This window comes from Danio rerio, chromosome 22 (assembly GCF_049306965.1).
Source record: "Danio rerio strain Tuebingen ecotype United States chromosome 22, GRCz12tu, whole genome shotgun sequence".
Classification (NCBI taxonomy): Eukaryota; Metazoa; Chordata; class Actinopteri; order Cypriniformes; family Danionidae; genus Danio; species Danio rerio.
In genome coordinates, this window is record NC_133197.1 from 31563144 (window position 1) to 31585535 (window position 22392).

Below are 22392 nucleotides of genomic sequence, written 5' to 3' on the forward strand. Positions count from 1 at the left end.
GGAAAGTTCGAGAAATTTCGTCTCCTGGCGATGTTGGACACAACAGAAGTGATGTCATCATATACTATTATATAATACTTTGCGCATGGGTGAGGAGGAACTCAGTCTCTGTTATATTTTTTTGCTCTTTTACTGACCCATTTTAACACAATGTGTAAAAGGCGTTTTCTATACATGTACAGGCCTAGACACGCTAGTCATTCTTTTCATATAAATTCAGAGTCAGACAACATCATTTTCCAAAATGTTTATTCAATATTTGCATCGACGCAATCCAAAAATAATCATACAGATTTGTCTTCCAGAAAATAGGATGCTATTATTAACAGAATATAAAACAGCAGGAGAAAATGTTTTCAAGAATCATTCCAGCAATTTACTAGCATTGTAGCACACCTAGCTTTTTTAAAAACAAATGTTATATTAGAAACATGGTCCAGTTCAAGTATCCCTAAAATCTCTGCTTACAGTAATGATTGAGCAAAAGCATAGGATTATGACAGACAGAAGCTTTCCATCGTGTTTAACAGTTTTTAAATGATTTTGAATGTACTCATAAGGCACTTGTGAATATTTCGAGCATGAAACATGACCTGAACACTGTCAAAATTATCAGAAAAATCAATACAGACAAATGTATATATAGCTTAAAAAGCATAAAAATAATATTCACAAGTATTCACCTGAGGATAAATTTAGGCCTCTTTAAATTTAAATAGAAATTAGGCATATTCATATTTGCCTTTCACTGAGAAAAATCTCTACATATGCAAGGTTCATGTTTTGTATGAATGAATGAGGCAGATGCAAATTATGTAAACACTACACTTACCAGTGCATTTCACATTTTGATACATATTTTTCACAGTGTAATAAAATACCTCGCGGGACTACTGAGGACACACACACACACAGTCTTTTGTATTCCGTATAAGGACCTTAATGTGTCCTTAAAAGTACAGTCTACTTAATTTTGTTCCAAATCTATATGACTTACCATGAAAGACAATTTAAGATATTTTGTTAAATTTTCCTGCACTGCTGCTCTTTTCCATACAATTAGAATGAATGGGGGATGGGGCTTATTTATATATAAGATATATGATTATATTTATAAACATTTTATTTATTAGTTTTAGTTATTTTAGTACTTAAACTTAAAGTACACAAAAATTAGAAATGTTGCCTTTGCAACCAGCTAAAATTTAGTTTAGTTTTTTTTTTTGAGTAAAAAAAAATATTTTCTTATAGTTTTCATTTATTTTATTTCTATTACTATTTATTATTATTATTTTCAGTTTGTTCCTCACCCCAGGCTAACGTGAATGAATACAATGTGTAAAACGTGAAACATTAAAAAATAAAAAATAGATATTAAGAATACTTTAAACATCTTTACCAAAGCCTCTCCATTAATGCATTGACTTTTGCTGCTTGTTTAAACTACTTAGTTAATAAAAATGAGTTGAAACAACACAATTCTTAAAGATTTTAGGGACAACTTACTTGTGTTATGTTCAATCCACTTAAATTTATACAAATTATTAATTTAACTTAATTGATTTGTGTTGGGACAACATAAAGGAATTGTGTGAAACCCAGCATTTTTCCAGTGTATAACAGGGTGCAAGAAGATCATAACAAAACATATAAATGAGACATACAATGCAAAAAATGACAGTATATGACAAAAAAAAGTTACTTGGACTTTTTTTTTAAATAAGCAAATAAGTTTTTGTTTTATTCATACAAAGTTTAACTTAATATTTTAGTCAGTTTGACTGATATAAGTTCAAACTTAACTTGATTCAACAAAAAAACTTAAGGCAGCACAATATTTGAAACACTGTACAAATCCAAATGAATTAGCCACTAATATCTGCACTTATTTTTCATTGCACTCTTCTTAAATTTGAGCCACAATCCCCATTCACTTACATTGTATAGAAAAAAACTATTTAACACTTCACTTTCCCTTTTTTTGTAATTTACACTGTTGAATGAACACATTCCAGCACACAAATGTTCCATTAGCTCCAGTTGTCTTTGTCTACCTTCTTTATTTTCTGCAGCGTCTCTGTTTCACTGAATGGATGTGTCTCATTTAGTGCGTCCAGCAGTCCTATTGTGTGTCTCACGTGAGCTTTATTCAGTGTTTGGCGACTCCGCGTGGAAGTTCAAGAAACTTTCTTCCGCCAGCTGTGACAGATACTTCTACAAAAAAACAACAAAAAAAACAATCCCCTGTTAAGTTACTAAAATGACACTTAGGAGCAGCCTGAGGAGCAACAGTTTGGTTTCTCTGACTAAAATGGCTGACTGCCAGCACCTGTTATGACTGTTATACTTAAGTAAAGTTCAGCTACATTTAAACACTGTATTATATCTAAGCTTTTCTAGAAACTCAAGTTTGTGTACAGGAAAGTCATTAGGTTATTTTTTTATTTGTGTACAAAAACGTGAACAAAATGGCTGACAACTTCGACTAACTGATGCTAATTTCATAGCTATAGCTTTTAAAGTGTCTCAAATACACACCATTAAATGTTGCTGTCAAAATTTTAGCATAATTTAATGACAACATTAAATGAAAATTCACTCATTTTTTTAAATAGTAATGCTAATTAATGTTTAGCTAATCTAATCTAGTCATTATATACAGTACCATGCTAAAGTCTGCTTTAATGTCAAAGGAAATCTCTGAATAGTGAATAGTGTCCAACCAAAAAAGTGTGCTTGTTTACCAGTGAAATGGTTAGAGCTGAAACAAAAGAAGGTCAAAATGTGTGAGGAAAGCAGGCATTTCCTGTAATGTTTATAGTCTCTCTCTCTCTCTCTCTCTCTCTCTCTCTCTCTCTCTCTCTCTCTCTCTCTCTCTCTCTCTCTCTCTCTCTCTCTCTCTCTCTCTCAGTCTTAATTTAGAGTTGCTTTATTTGGCATGACAAATGCTACAAATGTATTGTCAAAAGCATTTGTGATACATTAAATAGAGGATATGAAAACAAATGGCATATTTGTAGTGCAAAAAATAAATAATCCACAACAATTACCAGTATTTTTAACAATCAAAGTGTTAAGATTCATTTATAACAATTTAGAATTCTGTTTGTGTCTCTCTCTTTCTCTCTCTGTTTCACCTGTTTTTCCCTTCTGCTATTAAATTCAGCCGTCACCTTCTCACTGTAGTTCTTGTAAACTCAACACAGCTGGCAGACCTCAAGACGGAGCAGTAAAGTATGAGGTGACGCTCTTTGGCAAACCGCGCGAGTCTGAGAGACACGACAACTGGTTGCGGTCTGACTGTGATGACGGGGAATGTCCGGCTCCGTGTTGTGCTGGAAAGTGTGTTCGTCTGTCTGTATGTGTGCGTTACTGAAGGGTTATAATGAGAAACTGTATCCCACCCTGAGGACCAGCCTCGTCAGATCAATCAGTTTTACATTGCCGTCAGCAGTGGCGGGGAGTAACTGAGTAAGTGTGGCCTTTTCAGTAACAAGGTACTGTTTCCAACAAGTAGCGGGTTGGCGTGCCAAATGCTACATCGCTGTTTTGATTTCACATTGTTTGAGTGCGGTTTGGAAGCCAAGTGAACTGATGCAATTAAATACGCTTTGCAAAATATAGTGCTCTCAAATATACAGCTGATTCACTTGGGGAAAGATATTTTAAAGGTCCAATGAAATTGAAATAATGTTTTTTTTTAGATGTTAGTATCGATATGTTCGTTTTAAGGATATCTATAAGCTAGTGTGCTACAAAACAGTGACACAATTCATGTTTAGATGATATAAAACTAATATTATCACCTCTGCCTGAACGTTTTTTTCATGTCACAGCATACTACTGTTTTTCATTGAATATTCCGACCAATCAAATGATCTCTAGTGTCTGACATGCCCCGCCCCACTTCAAGACACGGCTCATTGGATGCGTCTGAAACCGTATATTTATATTATATTCACCTTATTCTACGCTGACGAGCAGGCGCAGCCATTTGAATCTTTTTGGCTCGAGACTTCCGGTCTCATTCACTTCTATTCATTTTTAGACATTAAAAACTGCTCGTTTTGCTGTTTGATGTTGCAAACTGATATTTCCTTATTATATTATTCTACTTGGTCTATATAGTCATGTAAACATTTGTTTGTAGAGCAAGTAGTTTGACCGTTTTCTGCCGTTTATTATTCGTAGTCATTTCTCCCATAGGCGATTGAATCGGAAGTTCTAAAACAATCGCGCAAACACGCGCACTTCCACATTTTAGAATAAGGTCAAATATATAGGCTATGCTATCCCATGATGCCCCGCGAGAGAATTCAAGAATGGGAGTGAAGCGACGCAACTGAGGCAGGTAGGTCTTGTGACCATGACAAAATGGCAGATGTAGTACGTTCGAATTCCATTCATACTGCTCACATTCATACTGCATAGAACAAACTTTTCTAACGGCCGAGTAGTACGTTTAAATTCAAATCATTATCCGTCTCCACTGAGTAGTAGGCAGTAGTAGTTTGCTTTTCATTTGATGCGCTTGTGCTCAACCACTCTCACTGGCAGAGCTGTGATAATAACACAGGGGGAGGGGAGGGGTACTATATGTCCCACCCTCTCTTTGTGTTTTGGTTGAGATTACGTCAATCATTAAATAAAAATGCACATTTCAAAACACTTCACGAGTCATTTAAGGATTAATATTTCAGTAATTCACCGATTCGTTTCTCTTAAACACAAATATGCTTTGACCGTCTGCATTCTTACACAGTTTTATGGAAAAAGAATTAGTTAGCTAGTCTTCAGCAGGGATTGGAATAACGGAGCTATAAATAAATGAATAATTGTTTTCCCTTCACTACGCTGTTACCAATACTGACAATAAAATGCGCATTACTATAATTGAACACTGAAGCAGTTTTTATGCAAGCAGTGTCTCTCTTAGCTATAGGACCTCTATTTCTGGGGTGGGTGGGTGTTATGGGGTTAGTCACATAACCAACCAGTGATTTGCATATAATATAAGCACTACTTTTCTCTTGTTGAAGTGTCAAGTATGTTTATGTATCCTTCAACTAATGCCCAGGAAAAAAAAGATTCTCTCTGCATAATTCTTTTTTAACCTCATGTTGTCACGTGCCGCCACAAAATTAGTAGCTACGCAGGTGATAACGTGGAGATCTGCTACCAAAGGAGACAAAACTACAGAGTCAAAGCAAATAAAACTGAATTTTTTCCTACCGCAAACACTTATTACTCTATATATGCTCTATATATATATACTCTCTCTCTCCCTCCAATATATATATACTGTGTATATATATATATATATATATATATATATATATATATATATATATATATATATATATATATATATATATATATACATATATATATATATTAGTCGAGGACGACATGCTGCATGTTGTATTTCACATTGTCCAACAACAACATCAAAATATTGTAGATTACTGTACAATGTTCAATTTTTGTTTTATAGTCATTTGACAAGTTTCATTTTTTTTAAGTAATGCAATATTACTTTCCCTGCTAATTAGTTACTTTATAATTATGTATTTAGTTACTTACTCAGTTACTATTTTTGAGAAGTAACTAGTGACTTTAACTTTTTTTTTTTTTTTTTAATGCAACGTGCCCAACACTGGTCTTAGTGTAGCTAATCTGAATTGTACTGCTGAAAAGTCTGATTTATTTTATTGAATATTAAAATAAATATTTAAACACTGTTTACTAATTAAGTAAGTGCCTGAAGTATCTTCAATTAACCTATATCAGGTAATCAATTTATCTCATGTTCAGCTGAAAATTTGAATTATTTTAAATTTATCAGTTTATTTTATTGATGCAGCCTATATCAGTGGCTATATCACCCGGTAAATTCTCTAATGTCAATAAAAATGTATTATTTTTAATTTTAAGGTTTTAAAATGTAATAAGCTGTGCACTGTATTTATTTGTGTTTTGTTTTTGTAATATGTATTCATTGGCCTATATATCGAATTTAAAACATTGTTGTCAGTATTAGCCAAAATATTCATATCCATATATTTCCATATGTAGTACTGGAAAAAAAGCATCATTTGTTTTTGAATTAGCTGGTTTCAGAAAAGATCATGATATAGACCATTTTGAGGAATGTAAATGATAACAATGGTTCTAAAGTTTTTCCTGTTTTACATTTTTAATTTCCGTAGCTTCTGAGAATTCAAAAAGAGTCACATATTGATAAATGATGTCATGATAGCTGTTTTAATGTTGAGTTATGATTGAAATGCCTCTTATTACGGTAATGAAACAGTTTGACGGCAAGCAGGAAATGTCCATAGGCCAATCACATGACCACAATGAAATGGTCTATATAGTTTGCATTACTTAAATATCTTACACGTAGCTGGTGATATACCACTGGAAAGTCTGTTTTACTGCTGGAATTTAGTTTCAAATGAGACTTTAAGACACCATAGCATTTAATTAGTGTAGCTAATTTACCATGACCAGTGAATTCAGTAAGAAAGTAGTCATTTAGTTTGAGAAGATAAAAAACTTGTTTTGTGCCTTTGACAACCTTGCTAACCTACCCTATGTTAACAACCTTGCTAACCTACCCTATAGCTCACTATCTGCTTATTCTAGGTCTAAGTGCTCTGTCAATGGGGAGACTCCTCAAACAGTAATAATAAACGTTTAAAATGCACTGTAATACTTTCAAAAATTACAATCACAATATATTTGTTATATATTTGAACAATATATTTGTATTGGTTATGTTTAATCTGTGCTTCTCTGATGATGTCAGGTTGACTGCTTGTGCGAAATATGCATAGCCACGCCCTCCGACTGTTAGTTTGCAGTGAGTGAAAGATGAAAGGAGAAACATAAAAGTAAACCCAGCCCCCTACTCAATATTCAGCTTCAGTTAGAAATACATCATCATACTGAAATAAATCTGCAGCAACTTTCGGAATATCTGACGATAGTTTTTAAGTCATGATGCATCGTGACATATGTAATACTGTTTCTGGGATCAAGCCGCTTCTTGTTTAAATTGAGAAAATATTCGTTTATGCCCACTGTTTAGTCATTTATCACACATTAAAGTGAATTTTATGTAAAATAATGGTGTACATAACAGTTTCTGGACTTTGCTGCATCAAAGACACCAATATTTGAACAATTTACAAAAAAAAAATAAAAAATTATCACTTCCTGACTATCAGAGTGTGATCATGACTTTCAAAAGTATTACATCACTTTATAAACATTGAACATTATTACCAATTGATGGGCCTTCACTTAAAGTTTGATATGTTGTTTTGCGTGGCATCACACTTAACAAGTGGATAAAGAATAGCTTAAGTGCTAAGCTTAGCATTTAGCTTGATAAGCTAATTTCATAGTATCTTCCAGAATAGAAAAGCAAAAAACATGTTTACAAACAGAATCTCACAAATTAGTTTTTGCTGATACTGACTTTGCTAAAACAATTATAATTTTGTATTTTAACCCTAAAATAACCTATTTAACACTATACATTCATCTACGCAAAAATGTATTGAGGTATGCTAGCTCAGTTCCAGACAATACAGTGTTTCAGTTGAGCTTCAAAGCAACTTATGCTGCAACAAAAAGTACACATGCATTCTCAGTACTGCCACAAAGGGGAGCTATAGCTGGCATTAGCATTAGCATTTGCTAACCTTTCTACAGTTTACTCCTTCAGTTTATTTACAGTGAAACACTAATTTACTGTTAGCGTGCCATCATGATGAAACTCACTGAAAATGCAAATATTATGTCTATTTGTAGTTCAACTTACACATCTTTATATATTAATTTTCTTTCTAGCTGAAGATCTACTGTTCTCAGATGAGTTTCTAAAGCTAAACTGACTCTAGAGCAGTGGCTGGGGATTAGAGATTAATAAATTCAACCACTGACCCTTACTGAAAAGTCCACAAATGGTGTATGAGGCTGGAGTTAATGTGTCGTAAATGAGCAGTAATCGTCCTTAACTCCGTCTCTGACCATTAACCTATTTAAAAAGTTTTTTTGAAAAGTGTCTAATGGTATCACAGAGATGCAATTAGAAGGTTTTAAGTTTCCCTGATATGTTACTCATGTGGTTTAAAATTTTACATTGACACCTATGGGTGTGGTTGTACTATACAAACAAATTACTTTCTGAGATAGCAGAAATATCTAAGCTAAAATATCTAGTCTGCTAATCGCACAAAGGCCCAATATGACTTTGAAAGATTTGGATTTTGAACATAATTCATATGAACTACTTTTATGGTCCCCTTTTATAAACCCTCCTATGCTATTTGATTATTTTTTGGGTGAGAATATGTATGATTTAAATAATTATCGCAACAAAAATAATAATAATAACAAAGATAGAATATAAATATAAAAGACTTGGATTTACTCACTCAAGTGAACTACCTTTATGATGCCCTTTTATAAACCCTCAAGTGGTGTTTGGTCATTTTTGTCAGAAAATTTTATCGTTTTGGTAAATAATGTTGATGTTGATTGTTAATTACAAAAAAAATACAAAAAATAATTTAAAGTTTCTTTGAGACACAAATTAGTTTTCGTTATTATAGAAATGTTTATCTTCAAATTTCTAGTCTGCTAATCACATAAAGGCACAATATGAATAAAAAAGATGTGGATTTTTGCAAATAAATCAAATGATATACTTTTATGGCGCCCTTTTATAAGTCTTCAAGTAATGTTTGGTCATTTTTGGCTAAAAATTTGTATGTTTATGTTAACAATGTTAATTGTTAATAACAACAAAAATAATTTTAAAATATTATAAAGTTTCTGTGAGGCATTTACAATAGAGTTTAAGACATTACACTGACACCTATGGGTGTGGATGTACTGTACAAACAAATTAGTTTTCGTGATTATAGAAATATCGATCTTAAAATATCTGGTCTGCTTATCGCACAAAGGAACGCTATGAATATGAAAGATGTGGATTTTTACACATAAATCAAGTTAAATACTTTTTTATGGTGCTCTTTTAATAACCCTCCAGTGCTATTTGGTCATTTTTGGCTGAAAATGTGTATGTTTGAAGTAAATGATGTTGCTAAAAGGCACAATATAAAAACAAAAGACTTGGATTTTTCTACACAAATCAAGTGAACTACTTTTATGGCGCCCTTTTATAAAACTCTCAAGTGGTGTTGAGTCATTTTTGGCTAAACATTAGTTAATAATGTTGGTGTTAATTGAAAAAAATTAAAAAAACATTTTAAAGTTTCTGTGAGGCACTTACAGTGGAGTTTAAACATGACTAATTTAATAACTAAGTTTAATATTATCTAAAACTTAATTATTCTGTTAAAGGAATAGTTCACCTACAGTAATAATGAAAGTTTTCTTCTGTTAAACACATAACATAGACCTACCATGTTCCGTACATAACGATGTTCCGTACAGATTACATTTTTATGCCAAACTATGAATAAATACTTGAGGGTAATTTCTTAGTCTTTTACCCCCAAGCACAACAGACACCCTCCTATATGTTTTCGAGAAAATGTTTGTTACATTCATCTAATGCACTTGAAAATAGACAGTGGGCAAGCTAAAGGGGGTGAGTGTTGCTTGGGAGGGGAAACATTTAGAGCAACGACAATATGCAATTGCATTTAATTTATGCATCACATAGTATTACAGTCTTTATGAAATAAATATGATGTTATTACAAATTGTTAAATAGATTATCTTTTGTTTAATAAATGCTTTATTAATTTTAATTTAAAGTTTAAATATTTAAAATTGTCATGCTGTAATAAAATAAACATGATATGAAAATTATTGTAAAGTTATTTCATTTCAAAATTTCATAATAAAAGTTATTAAATCTAACATTAACTTCAAGTTAAACACAAAAATAGTATATTCTGATGTTGGTTTTTACTAAGACTTCAAACAATGTCTGTTTTTGCAGATTAATTAAAGTTATGTGGTCTGTACAGAACACTATTTTAATCCTGTACAGAACACCATTAACACTCTTATGTTCATATCTGTAGGTGGATATTTACTCAAAAATACTAGTCCAAAAGACATCAGTCAAAATTCAGATTGTGCATTAGGTATCCACCCAGAGCATGACACAAACATGCTTATTTGGCTTTCAATTACATGTTTAGTGGTTTCAGTGGTCATCTGAGTGTGCTGACTAGTAAAAAGTGTACAGAACATGGTTAGTCTATGTTATAAATATTTTAAGAAATGCCAATTTCTTGCATCTGTTCTTAGTTTAACAGAAGAAAGAAACTCAAACACATTTCGAACAAAAGAAGGGTAAGTAAACAACTTAATTTTAAGGTGAACTATCCCTTTAAAATGTATTATTAGTTGCTTGCAAATTCGTAAAAAGGCAGTCTACTCTACCCAGAAAAGGATAAGAAAGCGAAAACCATTTTATAAATGGCTGAAAACAGAAAGGAAGACTGCATGCGTGTGTGTTTGACCTGTAGGTTCCTGTAGTGAATTGTACTCCGGCAGTGCGACGTCTTGGCAGTTTGTTCGCTGGTGTAAAACAAGCCACAAAGGTTACAATAAAACCCCGTCCTCGGCACGATGAACTCCACACCTGCCAAAACAACAAAATAAACAAACGTAAGTCAAAAAATACGCCCTACCGCCACCTCCACACATTGATCTCTGCATCTAAGTGTGTGCAGGGGTGTAAATGCAGCTCTTCTGTGGAGGAATGAAGTGTGTTAGCGGTGTGGTAATGAGTACACAAGCTCAGGCCTCGGGGGTGCAATTCACACCTCACTCAACAGGATGACAAATGCTCTACTGACATCAACCGGCCTTAAAGGCTTCAGTTTCCCACTGAGAGCCCACAGCAGAGCTGATCAGAAGCCTCCGCTTGTTACAAGATCCTCAAAGTGCTCTGAAATGCACAGTTTTGTTCAACGTTTGAAGAAATTTCAGCTGATACTCCATTCACAGTACACTCAAAAAATACTTTTGGTGCTTGTTCAAACTAATATGGTTTAAATAAGCTGAAGCAACACAATTCTTGAGTTTTTTGAGACTTAATAGTTAAAGGGCACCTATTATGAAAATGTTTTGACAGAACTGTGTGTATATATAGTTTGTCCACAGTCATATTGGTTTTATAGGTCCACAATAAGTCTCTGTTTTTAAATTTCCTGACGTTAAAACAGGATCCAAATCCCTTCCATTTCTAGGCCCCTTACAAGGTGACGTGGGAGTGCGGTTTCCTCACCCACCTAATTGATTGACAGCTGCATAATAACATGTCTTCGTAATAACACTTATAATCATATGGATGACAGTGCACAGAGCAACTGAGATTAAAATATCTGTTCAGCTCTCTGTGATCATCAATCGTCATCAAATGTGATCAAGAATGAGTTTTACAAATTCACAACATTTTTAAAACAATGCATGTTTATAATCTTTACTTTATCCCCACAGCCACATGTCAGTACAGTTATAAAAGAAGACGCTTCAATCCCGGTTTGTGGATGTTAAATCTGTATTTATTTATTTTTTTGTCTGTTTAATAGAATGGATATCCATACAGCAGTGGATATAAACGTGTATCCTGTCACATTTGCCGTGCAAAAACAGTGCAAAGTAAAATGCTTGTGCGTGTGTGAACTTTGTAACGACATTGTGTGTGACTTATCATTGCAGCTCCACAACAAATACATCAAATAATCATTGGTAAAGTTCTTGCTGTAGTTTTTCTCACAAACGTTACGTGATATCTGCTTCCTTCATATCTGCCACTGTGCTGTTTATCTGACGCAGCCAAGCAGACATTGAGGCACACTCGGACAGGCATGTTGGAATGGTGGGTGGGGAGAACTAGCATTAAAGGCACAGGCAATGAAAACAGCTACAATGTGTTCAGAGCAGAAAATCCAATATTTTGAGAGACAATAAATAATCTACTGGGTGTTTTAAGCTGAAACTTTACAGACACATTCTGGAGACACAAAAGACTTCTGTTAAATCTTGAAAAAGGGGTAAGATGGTTGAAATCTTCAAAAACCTTTAAATCTACTTAAAATTTGTAAAACAATCAAGTTCACAATCGATTTGTGTTGGAACAACATGGAGGAACTGTGTGGAATCCAGTATTTTTTTTTTTACAATGTAATGCAGTTTAATTTAAAAGTGCAAATTTTTTCTTTCTGTTTGGCTATCTATTCAAGTTCTGTTTCAAAATGCAGAACTTTTGCTAGTTGTGCCTTTCATCCACACTACCTACAGCAAGGCTATTCAATTGGTGGCTCGCGGGTCAAGTTTGGCAATTTGTTCCGGCCCTTTAAATAGTGTGACCAAGACATCAAAAATGAATTTAGTTCTGTCGAAAAACGGTCGCTATAGTTATGAAGTGATGTGCATCTGTTCAATACAGCACGACCTGCAGTTGAAGGCTGCACAGAATCACCTGACATTAAGGCCCCGGTTACACTAATGCGTTTTAGTTTGAAAACGAATAAGTTTTGCTACAGTTACGCCATCCGTCCACACTACGCCGGAGTTCTCGAGCGCCGAAAACGGAGCGTTTCGAAAACGCTGGAGAGGCCGTTTTCATGCTGAAACGCTGCTGCTCCGTCTCAGTGGGGATGATGGAAAACGGAGACATCTGAAAACGGAGGCGGGGCTGCAGACATTCGCCTCTCTGATTGGGGCTTTTCCTGAATATTAAGTAGCCTAACACACACAGTTCAGTCCTGCATCTTCTTCGTGTAAGTTAAGACTTCGCAAGTTTGATCATGGCTGCAGTCTCTTCTTTTCAGTTTGATATGGAAAACAGACTATACCGAGGACACGGGTAAATCTTCAAAGGGAACAGTGTACTTTATAACTTCATTCACATCCCCCTGGCTACGTTGTTTCACTTTCTCAACAATAAAATGTAAACATGGTATACAGAACTGCCTATTTTCATTTTAATATTAACAACTTAACAGACAGCAGAAATGTTGAGGCGTCGTGCTGCATGAGCGTCATCTTCACTGTGTAGATATTTATAAGAAAACGGAGCCTATAACAACTGCCTCCTTTCAATTTCAGTGAAAATACGAAACCCTCTCTTTTGGTGAATATCAGTTTTAATAATCGATAATGGCCATTATAAAAGTATAACATACAATAAGTTTATACATTATAGGAAATAAAGGCAAGCGATCAGTCAATATGCAGAATGTACGTGCTTATTAACTTATCTTTGCGCTCAGCCAAAAGACGTTACCTGAGAACAAGTAATAGATTCCAGTGACCAAAGTCAGGGAATATGTCGTTAGATAAAGACAACAAGATGAATAAAATATCCCGATTAATAAATATAGTGAGATTAGATCCAGCGGGAGATGCTTGATGAGAAGTCTGACTAGCAGAGCTCTCATCAGCGCTTGGCTGAGAGTGTGTGTGTGGTCACGTGATGTGCGTTTTCAGCGTTTTGGTGTGGACGGAGAGCAGTTCAGAAACGCTGGGTAAAACGCGAGTGTGGACGCGGATCGTTTTCATTTTAAAACGCCGTTTTAAAACTAAAATGCACTAGTGTAAACGGGGCCTAAGAGAGTGAGTGGGACGGGCAGCCAAAAACATTTGGATGCTTAAGCCTAAAGGCCTCTCAACGCCACGGAACAAAACTGCTGCAACTAAACAAAGTTATACCACCTGTGCGCTAGTATAAAGTTCAGAGCTTATACACCAAGGCTCATACGCATGCACACTTGATTAATTATAGGAGCAGACCATTCACGTATTGTGTCTTTTCCATGTGCAAGTTTGTAATTTCCAATGTAAGAGTAAATGCCAATATGTGTGCACAAGCGGAGCAATGCGCTTGGAAGCTTGCAAGTGGAAAACATCTCACGGTGAGAGCTGTGCATGGCTTTAACAAAAGATATGTTAGATGAATTATTACAAATTATTAATGTGATTATGTATGTATGAACAGACGATAACAGCAGTTCATTTAAATAGTTACCTATTATAAAGCTTATGTTTACATTAGACATGATAACCGTGAAATTGTGATTATTCTTCAGACTATAATCGTACAACCAAAATCTGTAGAAAAATACAATGTGGGTGTCTTAAGGAGCAAAAATACAACATATGGGCTCTTATATGCTGTTGCAAGTCATATCTCTCTGGCCCCTCATTTGTGATGCTTTTCATGAACTGGCCCTAATGACAAACTAACTGAATAGCCCTTACCTACAGCTTTCAACAAATAAAAATGGACAACAAATGCTGTAGAGGCCATTTTCGCATGGAAGCAGGTGCTCTGTGTCAGTGTGAATGGACCAAAATGGAGACTTTTTGGAGAAAAGGGAAAATAGACAAACATTTGTTCCCCGATTTGTGTTGGGTCCTAATTTGCATAATTTTACTACATCCTGAAAGTATGTACTATGTTTTTGAAGAAAAAGTACATGTTTTTGAGTGTGTAACAGAAGAGTATTTAGGCCTTAAGACATGCTACTTCCTCATTAATGGACCGGTATGTTGCTTAGTTATGTTCCTCCATCAATTATCTCAACAGCATTCGGATTTCTTGAATGATTCATGTTTAATTACCTATCTTATTGGAGAAGCAGCAGCAGGTCAATCTGCCATTTGTGAGTCTTTCATGCAGAGAAATCTCTTCAGGTGTTTGAGTAATTGTGCATTTAGAAGTTCATTTCCAACGTTATATAAATTTACATTGTTGTTGCAGATGAAATAAAACATGATTTAATTATTTTCCAGTTGGCCAGATATTAATTAATAGTCCTTTACACAACTTTACTGATGACTCTCTACTTGTCTGATGGTCTTATATACGCCAACCATGTTTGTAGCTTGTTTACACTTTTTATTCGAGTTTGTAGTTCTGATCGAATTCACATCCAATGTACTGTGGGCAATATTAGCTGTTAAAGTAGGGACAGTTCTACACTTCAAATTTCTAACAGAAATAGTTGACCATCTGGGAGCCTATGGCCTTCAACCTACTCTGGTTGGGATATTCAATTATTTTCCTTCATTTTCATTCATCAGGAATCGGCAAAGCACTATGAACCGCCAACTAATCCGGCATATGTTTTACACAGCGGATGCCCTACAAGTCACAACCCAGTACTGTGAAACACCCATACACTCTTGCACATTCACACACGAACTCGTACACTACGGCCAATTTAGTTTACCCAATTCACTTATACTCATATACTATATACATATACTACACTTATACTATGTCTTTGGACTGTTGGGTAAACTGGAAAAGAGACAGCATGCAAACTCTACACAGAAATGCTAACTGGTCCAGCTGAAACTCGAATCAGTGACCTTCTTGCTGTGAGGCGACAGATCTAACTACTGAGCTACCGTGAGGCCAGTTTGGGACATACTTATTCTATTTTTGAATACTATTTAGGATGAATAGTATGCGAATTGGGACGCAACCCTTAGTCTTCTACAATCAGTTTTAATATTTTTGATTGGCACAGCCATCTTGTATTTATTTGTTACTTTAAGTAATGATTCAACATCATCGTTAGTCCTCTAATCTTCATTGTTCAACAAGTCAGTGTTGTTGACAAGCAACTAAATGTTGTGTAAAGCACATACTTCCTGTTTATACTTGAACACGCATGTCGAGAGTCCATGTACACAGCCACAGTCATATCACCCTGCACCCCAAGACCGGTTACTCACTGAAGCTAAGCAGGGCTGAGCCTGGTCAGTACCTGGATGGGAGAGCAAATGGGAAAACTAGATTGCTGTTGGAAGTGTTGTTAGCAAGACCAGCAGGGCTGGTCTGTGTGAGTCCTGAAGCCCCAGTAAAAGTGAAGGGGACACTACACTGTCAGTGGGCGCCGTCTTTTGTATGAGACATTAAACCGAGGTCCTGACTCATAAAAAAAAAAACACATGGCGCTTCCATACCTGTCAACCCTCCCGTTTTCTCGAGATTCTCCCGTATTTTACAATTCTATCCCGCTATCATCCCGTAAAGGTATTTTCCCGTATTTCTCCCATCTTTTTCTGAAGGGTGGCAGATAAACATTAAAGAGCCGATCCTCTTTGTTAAGACATGAAAACACTTTGAAATAAATATAAAAACAGCAAGATACCCTTCATTTTCATTACAGGTGCCGTCCCCCCTTCATAAGCAATACTCAAAACAGTCATATAGCAGTGCATGGCTGTCAGCTGACGCGCTCCATAGTGATAAATAGATGCTGTTTCCGCTGATTCTGTACACCCAATTTGAAGTGAAGTTAAAGTCTAGGTTTTGGGTGTGTGTTTAAACAGACATTTACACATAACTAATAATAATAACATCTAAAGATGTCGATCTTGGAGTTTTTTTTTTTTCAAACACAACTAATTTTGTCCTAAATGAGCATAAAAAGTTGGGAAAGTAATCAAATGGCTGGGGGTGGATCCCTTTTTATAGTGGGCATATCCCTTATTTTCACATCCCAATGTTGAGAGATGTGCACTTCTTGTAAAGAGTAGGGGTGTAACCCCGGTGTCCTGGCCAAAGTCCCTCAATCGGCTCTTACAATCATGGCCTCACACCAATAGCTGGTGTGGGTGAGCGCACTAGCGCCGTTGTCCTGTGGCTGCCGTCGCATCATCCAAGTGGATACTGCACACTGGTGGTGGTGTAGAGAGACCCCCCTCATGATTGTGAAGCGCTTTGGGTGTATGGCCATACACAATAAATGCGCTATATAAATACACATTACATTACATGTAAGCTCACATGATGTCCCATTTTTCAGTGTTTTTTTATTTTTATAGTGTGAACGGAGATCTTTTCAGAAGTGCTGGATGACACGCCAGTGTGGACGTGGTTCATTTTTGTTCTAAAACGCTGTTTCAAATCTAAAATGCATTAGTGTAAATGAGGCCTGAGACATTGTTTTTAAAATGCCCTCCAAAGTGGATACTTGAAAATGTAGTCTTCATGTCACAGTGTGGAATTTGAAAACAGAGGCTGCATCCGAAATGGCATCCCAGCTAGCAAAGAATTCTGTCCCAGATTTGGCAAAAAGCTGGCACAGGAGGCATTCATCAAGCACTAGCATACAGCATGAGGGTCAAACATGGCCCAGGTTTGGCAGACGTGGCACCGTCTATAAGGCGGCACACAAGATTTGGACCAGATGTAAAATGTAGTATTTGGCCCAGAAGTTAATAATCGATATGTGGGCCATGTAAGTTTGGCCTGTGTTGACCCACATTTAAAATACATTGAAATTATTTTTGGGGTAAAGAAAAACATTCTACAAATAAGGTTGCCTTGAGAAAAAGCACGCCTATAGTGTGCCTAAAGCACGCTGCTTCATAGGTTTATAAATTTTATTGCAATTGTGAAACACCAACATATCTGGCCCAGTTCAGGCCCAATTATGAGTTATTAACTTGGCTAGGACTTGGCCCAGATATGGTCCAGGTTTGGCCCTTGTCTGGAAGTCAGACTTGGTCCTGTCATGTACCGTAATTCATTGTGGTATGTGGGCCAAGCAAAACATGATTGTGTGGGCCAGAGCTGGGCCAGAGAAATTCTGCTATGTGGGATGCTTCCACACTATATTATGCGCTAAAAACAGTATGCAAGCCGAGTAGTATGTCCGAATTCATAGAATAGTAGGTGAGTAGGCGAGATGTACGCAGATGACCTAATACTTCCGGTGACATTCTGAAGTGCACATCCGATGGACACTATGCTGTCACTATGATGCACTGTAAAAGAATTCATGGATATAGGTAAAGCAATGCAACTGACGCAGGTAGATCACATGATAACCACTAATGGCGGATCTGTTTATACTACTCGCATTCATACTATATAGAACGAACTTGTCTAATGGTCGTGTAGTAAATTCAAATGTAGTACATACATGAGTAGTAGGCGATTTCGGACACAGCCAGTGGCTTTCGAAAACAATGACAAATTTTTAATCATTTGACCAATTCAGCTAAAATGGTGAAGGACATTGTACAGTAGTTGTTTCGGACGCTCTCTTGGTTTATGTAGCATTGTAAAAGGAGCATGAAACCCCCGTCTTTCAACTGTCATCTGTCAGTGATCCATACAGTCCCGAGATAGTGATTAACAGCTATTGAATCTTCTCAATTCAAATAAATAAAGTCTGTGTGGAGTCATGGTGGGTGTACCTAATGGTATGCTGTGTTCACTGATGGCCTTCTCCTGCTCCTGAGAGGGCGACGCAGCCGAGATGTCTGATGCCTGAGGTGAAGCGGCCAATAATGGGTCAGGAATATCTAGAGGAGAAAATGGATGAGGAAAAACAAATATCAAGACATCAGATTTTCCCTTTTTGTCAGATCTCTTCCTGTGCCGTTTATAACTTTAAGGATGTTCTAGTGGATTGCTAGAGCATTGCTGTGTTGTTTTTGCTGGTTGCTAGTGTAGTGTGTTGTTGTGGAGTTGCTGAGTAGCTTTGGGCGGTGGCATGTAGTTGCAATCTGGTTATTGGCAGTTGCTAGGGTGTGGTTCCAAGTGGTTTTGAGTGGGGTGCTAAGGTGCTGCTCTGAAACTGCAGATTGATTTTGGTGCTTTGCAATTGCTGAGTGATTTTGGGTGGTTGCTAGGGGGTTGATGTGTAGTGCCAAGTGGTTTTGGGAGGGTTTCTAAGGTGATGCTGTGCAATTGCAGAATGATTTTGGATAGTCGCTAAGGAATTGTTGCGTGATTGCCAAGTGGTTTTGGGAGGGTTGCTAGGATGCTGCTGTGCAATTGCAGAGTGATTTTGTATGGCTGCTTGGGGGTTGATGTGCAATTGCAGAGTGATTTTGGGTGGTTGCTAGGTGGTTGTTGTATGGTTTCTGGTTGGTTTTGTGAGGGTTGTTATGCTGTGTTCACACCAGACGCGGAACGCGTGGATAAATTGTGGTATTCGCGCATCAATAGCCGCGTGAACATTCGAGTTTACTCGCTTCATTTGCGCATCAAATCCGTTTCATTCTTGCGTCAAATTCACTTCAGAACAGACGTAGATTCGCGTGATGGGCAGGGCTACTGTCTACCCAGTGACTTTAGCTTCATTCCTAAACGGCAAACATGGATTTTATCAAGAAAATAACAGTGTTTATGTGCTTTATGAAGGCTAAAAAACAGCATCGATACGTTTAAGGGCATGTCTGAGTCTACTAGATCCTTTCAGAGGTGCATCAAGCTCTTTGAGTTTTATAAACTCCTCCAGAAACTTAACCTGGATGATGGAGGCATTCAGCGGTGCTTCTGACAGAGCCGAGCCCAGTTTGATGAACTGTTGTCGGTGTCGGCTGGAGGATTTCACCCGGGACACCAACAACAGGCGCTCGTCACTACAGTGCTGCTGTGCAATTCCAGAGTAATTCTGGGTGGTTGCTAGGTGGTTGTCAAGCGGTTTTGATTGCTGCTTTAAATGCATGAGCCCTATTGCAATGTATTCTAAAGGCTGTAGTTGTTTACTGTTTATCATCTTGAGAACGTTCACTATGAAACTGATTCCAACAATAACGTAAACATTATATCTGTGGCCTGTTGCGTGTACCTTTCTTCTGACTGTCCAGTTTGAGAGATGCTTCCTTGTTGTCCATCTCCGCCGTCTTCCCCTCATCATTACTGGAGTCTGTCATCTTCTCCCCTGCAACTCTATTTTCTGGGGGATCGTCTGGGGTGTGTGTGTGGATGTGTGTTCTGCCGTCTGTGCAGGTCTCCTCCAAAGCGCTCCTGAACTCTTGGGATGGGAAGCGGTTGAGCTGAGAGACCATCTGCTCTGGGATGATTGCTGGTTCTCCAGGGCTGGACTGAGGACATCCAGAGGTTTCTTCAAGGCTCAGATCCAGTGCTGGAGGGTCAGGGGGGTCGACCACGGGCTCTTCTGCTGCTTCGGTTGGGGATTTTGCAGTGGTTTTAGGGCTCTCTGCTGTTGACAGAACAGACTCGACTCTCTGGTGGTCCTCTAGAAGATCAGGTAGATCAGGTTCAACTATTGAGTCGTCTTCTCCTCCTACTTCATCCACAGTCACCAGTTCCTCCATGCTTTTAGGATACCAGCTCTCCTCCTCCTCTCCATCGTCTCCACTGTCCTGCGCCTGACCACCAGAAAGAGTCTTAATATGTGAGACATTTACATTTTTAAGTTGATGCACATTAACTTTCAAAGTTATTGGAAAATATAAAAAATAAATAAAATAAAATAATAATAATAGTTTTTTACATCGCTTTTATAGACACTCAAAGCGCTTTACACATTTTTGGGGGGGGAATCTCCCCATCCACCACCAGTGTGCAGTATCCAGCTGGATAAAGCGATGGCAGCCATATTGCGCCAGACCACACGCACTAGCTGATTGGTGAAGTGATGAAGCCGATTATGATATGGTGATAATTAGGAAGCCATGATGGACAGAGGCCAGTGGGCAAACTTGACCCCTACTCTTTATCAAAGGACATCCTGGGATTTTTAACAACCACAGTGAGTCAGGACCTCAGTTTACCATCCAAAAGACAGAGCTCCATGAGCAGTATAGAGTCCCTATCAACATACTGGGGCGTTAGGACCATAGACTGTAAAATATATGGACGTATTGTCCGTGACGTCACCCATAGGTTTCTGAAGAGCGCAAAAGAAGCCACAAGTAGGCGTGGCTAACCGTCGCCATTTTGTTCGCGCGTCATCGCACGCACGGCGGGATACCAAACAAGGGCAAAGAGGCGGAGAGTGAGCGGAGCTACAGTCACCTGCTGGCATTTTGCTTGGACCTGGCTTAGGCACACTTTACTTTGGGAAAACGCTTAATACTTTATCACCTGTAACTCGGTTGTGTTCTGACCACATGCGCTTGGCTGTACACTATATCAATCAAGTGTTTAGACCTTTAAAAATACTGTAGTAATACATTGAACCACTAAGTATTATACTTCCAAACACTTCAGATATAGTCTGTGTTAGTAAATGCAAGGCTGTTGATGACATCTAGCATAACACTGTATGATAACACTTCAGATGACTGTTCTACAGTCCACATCTAATCAATCTGTCAGATTCTGGAGTGCTTTACAGCTCTAAAGAACATTATAAATGATCTTAAATAAAACAAATACATTTATAGAGATGGTTTACAAGTATATAACTTTACTCACATGGGAAACGGAGGCCACGTGAATGTTTTGTGAGCACAATTAAGAGCACACAGCTCCCATATCATCTGATAATTGTAGGAAATAAGTCCAAAAGGCAACTGACAGTGTAAACCCACATAAAACAAAACAAAAATAGGATGAATATGCCGAAATCAGTGGCTAATCTCGAGGAGTCAGCTAAGGTGAAGTGACAGTGACCACTGAGACCTAGCTGTCAATCAAGTGGCCACGCCCTTAATTATGCAAACTTAATATAACCTAATTTAAAGGAAACTGATGAGTTATAAAAAAAATTCACCCCCCTCACAGTTGTCATGAAGGGTAATATTAGCTGTATGAACCAAAATTGTTCTTTGTACTAGGCTGTAAACAACTTTTTTTCTGCTGTAAAGTTGCCCATTCTAACAGTGGGCTCAATTAAACTTTGCTCTATTATGGAGCCAGGACTAGCGGAATTTCGATGAATTGCAGTTTCAGTTACTTCCATATTGGCCTCCTGAGGGAGAGCGGGAGGTTGCCGCAGGTTGAGCGCACCCTGCTGGTCTAACTAACACCACGTCTGGCAGCAACCTTTCCCTTGTGGTCTCCCATCCAGGTACTGACTAGTAGCTTTAGTGGGCGACCATGTGAGAGAAGCAGAGAGCTAGCCGCCAGTTTTTTGTAATCAATTTTATTAGGTTAACATTGTTGTTGCTTACACAAAATTTAACTTGATGTTTTAAATCAGTTTGATGTCATTTGAAATGATTTTGGTACTTAAAATTTAGGCAGCAACTAATTTGTAAATTAGTAAATACATTTTTTCACACAATACTGTAACAGATAAATACATTTTAAATTAAGTAAACCCCAAAAACCTCACTAAATAACAATTTTAAGGATTAAAATAGCTGGTCAAATTATAAATGAATAAACAAATGTTTTACCTCAGAGTCACCAAGTTTGTCACACTTTGAGGACTCAGCAGGTTTGCTGTTAGGAGGAGATTCCGATATTTCTTTGGCTTTATGTTCTTCTTTCTGTAAAAAATAAAAAGTAGTGGCATTAAAATATTGTCTGTAGTAATATAATATAATATAATATAATATAATATAATATAATATAATATAATATAATATAATATAATATAATATAATATAATATAATAATTAATTCATTTTCTTGTCAGCTTAGTCCCTTTATTAATCCGG

The 22392-nt window shown here is 36.9% G+C and overlaps 1 protein-coding gene across 3 annotated transcripts in view; it reads right to left on the minus strand.

Moving 5' to 3' along the window:
* Nucleotides 1-232: 232 nt before the first annotated feature.
* Nucleotides 233-22392, minus strand: part of rbm20 (RNA binding motif protein 20) — a 150120-nt gene continuing 127960 nt past the window's right edge. For all 3 annotated transcript variants that reach the window (XM_073937498.1, XM_073937499.1, XM_073937500.1), the window contains exons 10-14: nucleotides 22129-22221; nucleotides 19608-20151; nucleotides 18226-18333; nucleotides 10518-10639; nucleotides 233-2214 (exon numbers count right to left, since the gene is read on the minus strand). In XM_073937498.1, the coding sequence (XP_073793599.1) occupies nucleotides 2146-2214; nucleotides 10518-10639; nucleotides 18226-18333; nucleotides 19608-20151; nucleotides 22129-22221 (936 nt within the window). In that variant the 3' untranslated portion in view covers nucleotides 233-2145. The remainder of the gene's footprint in view (nucleotides 2215-10517; nucleotides 10640-18225; nucleotides 18334-19607; nucleotides 20152-22128; nucleotides 22222-22392) is intronic.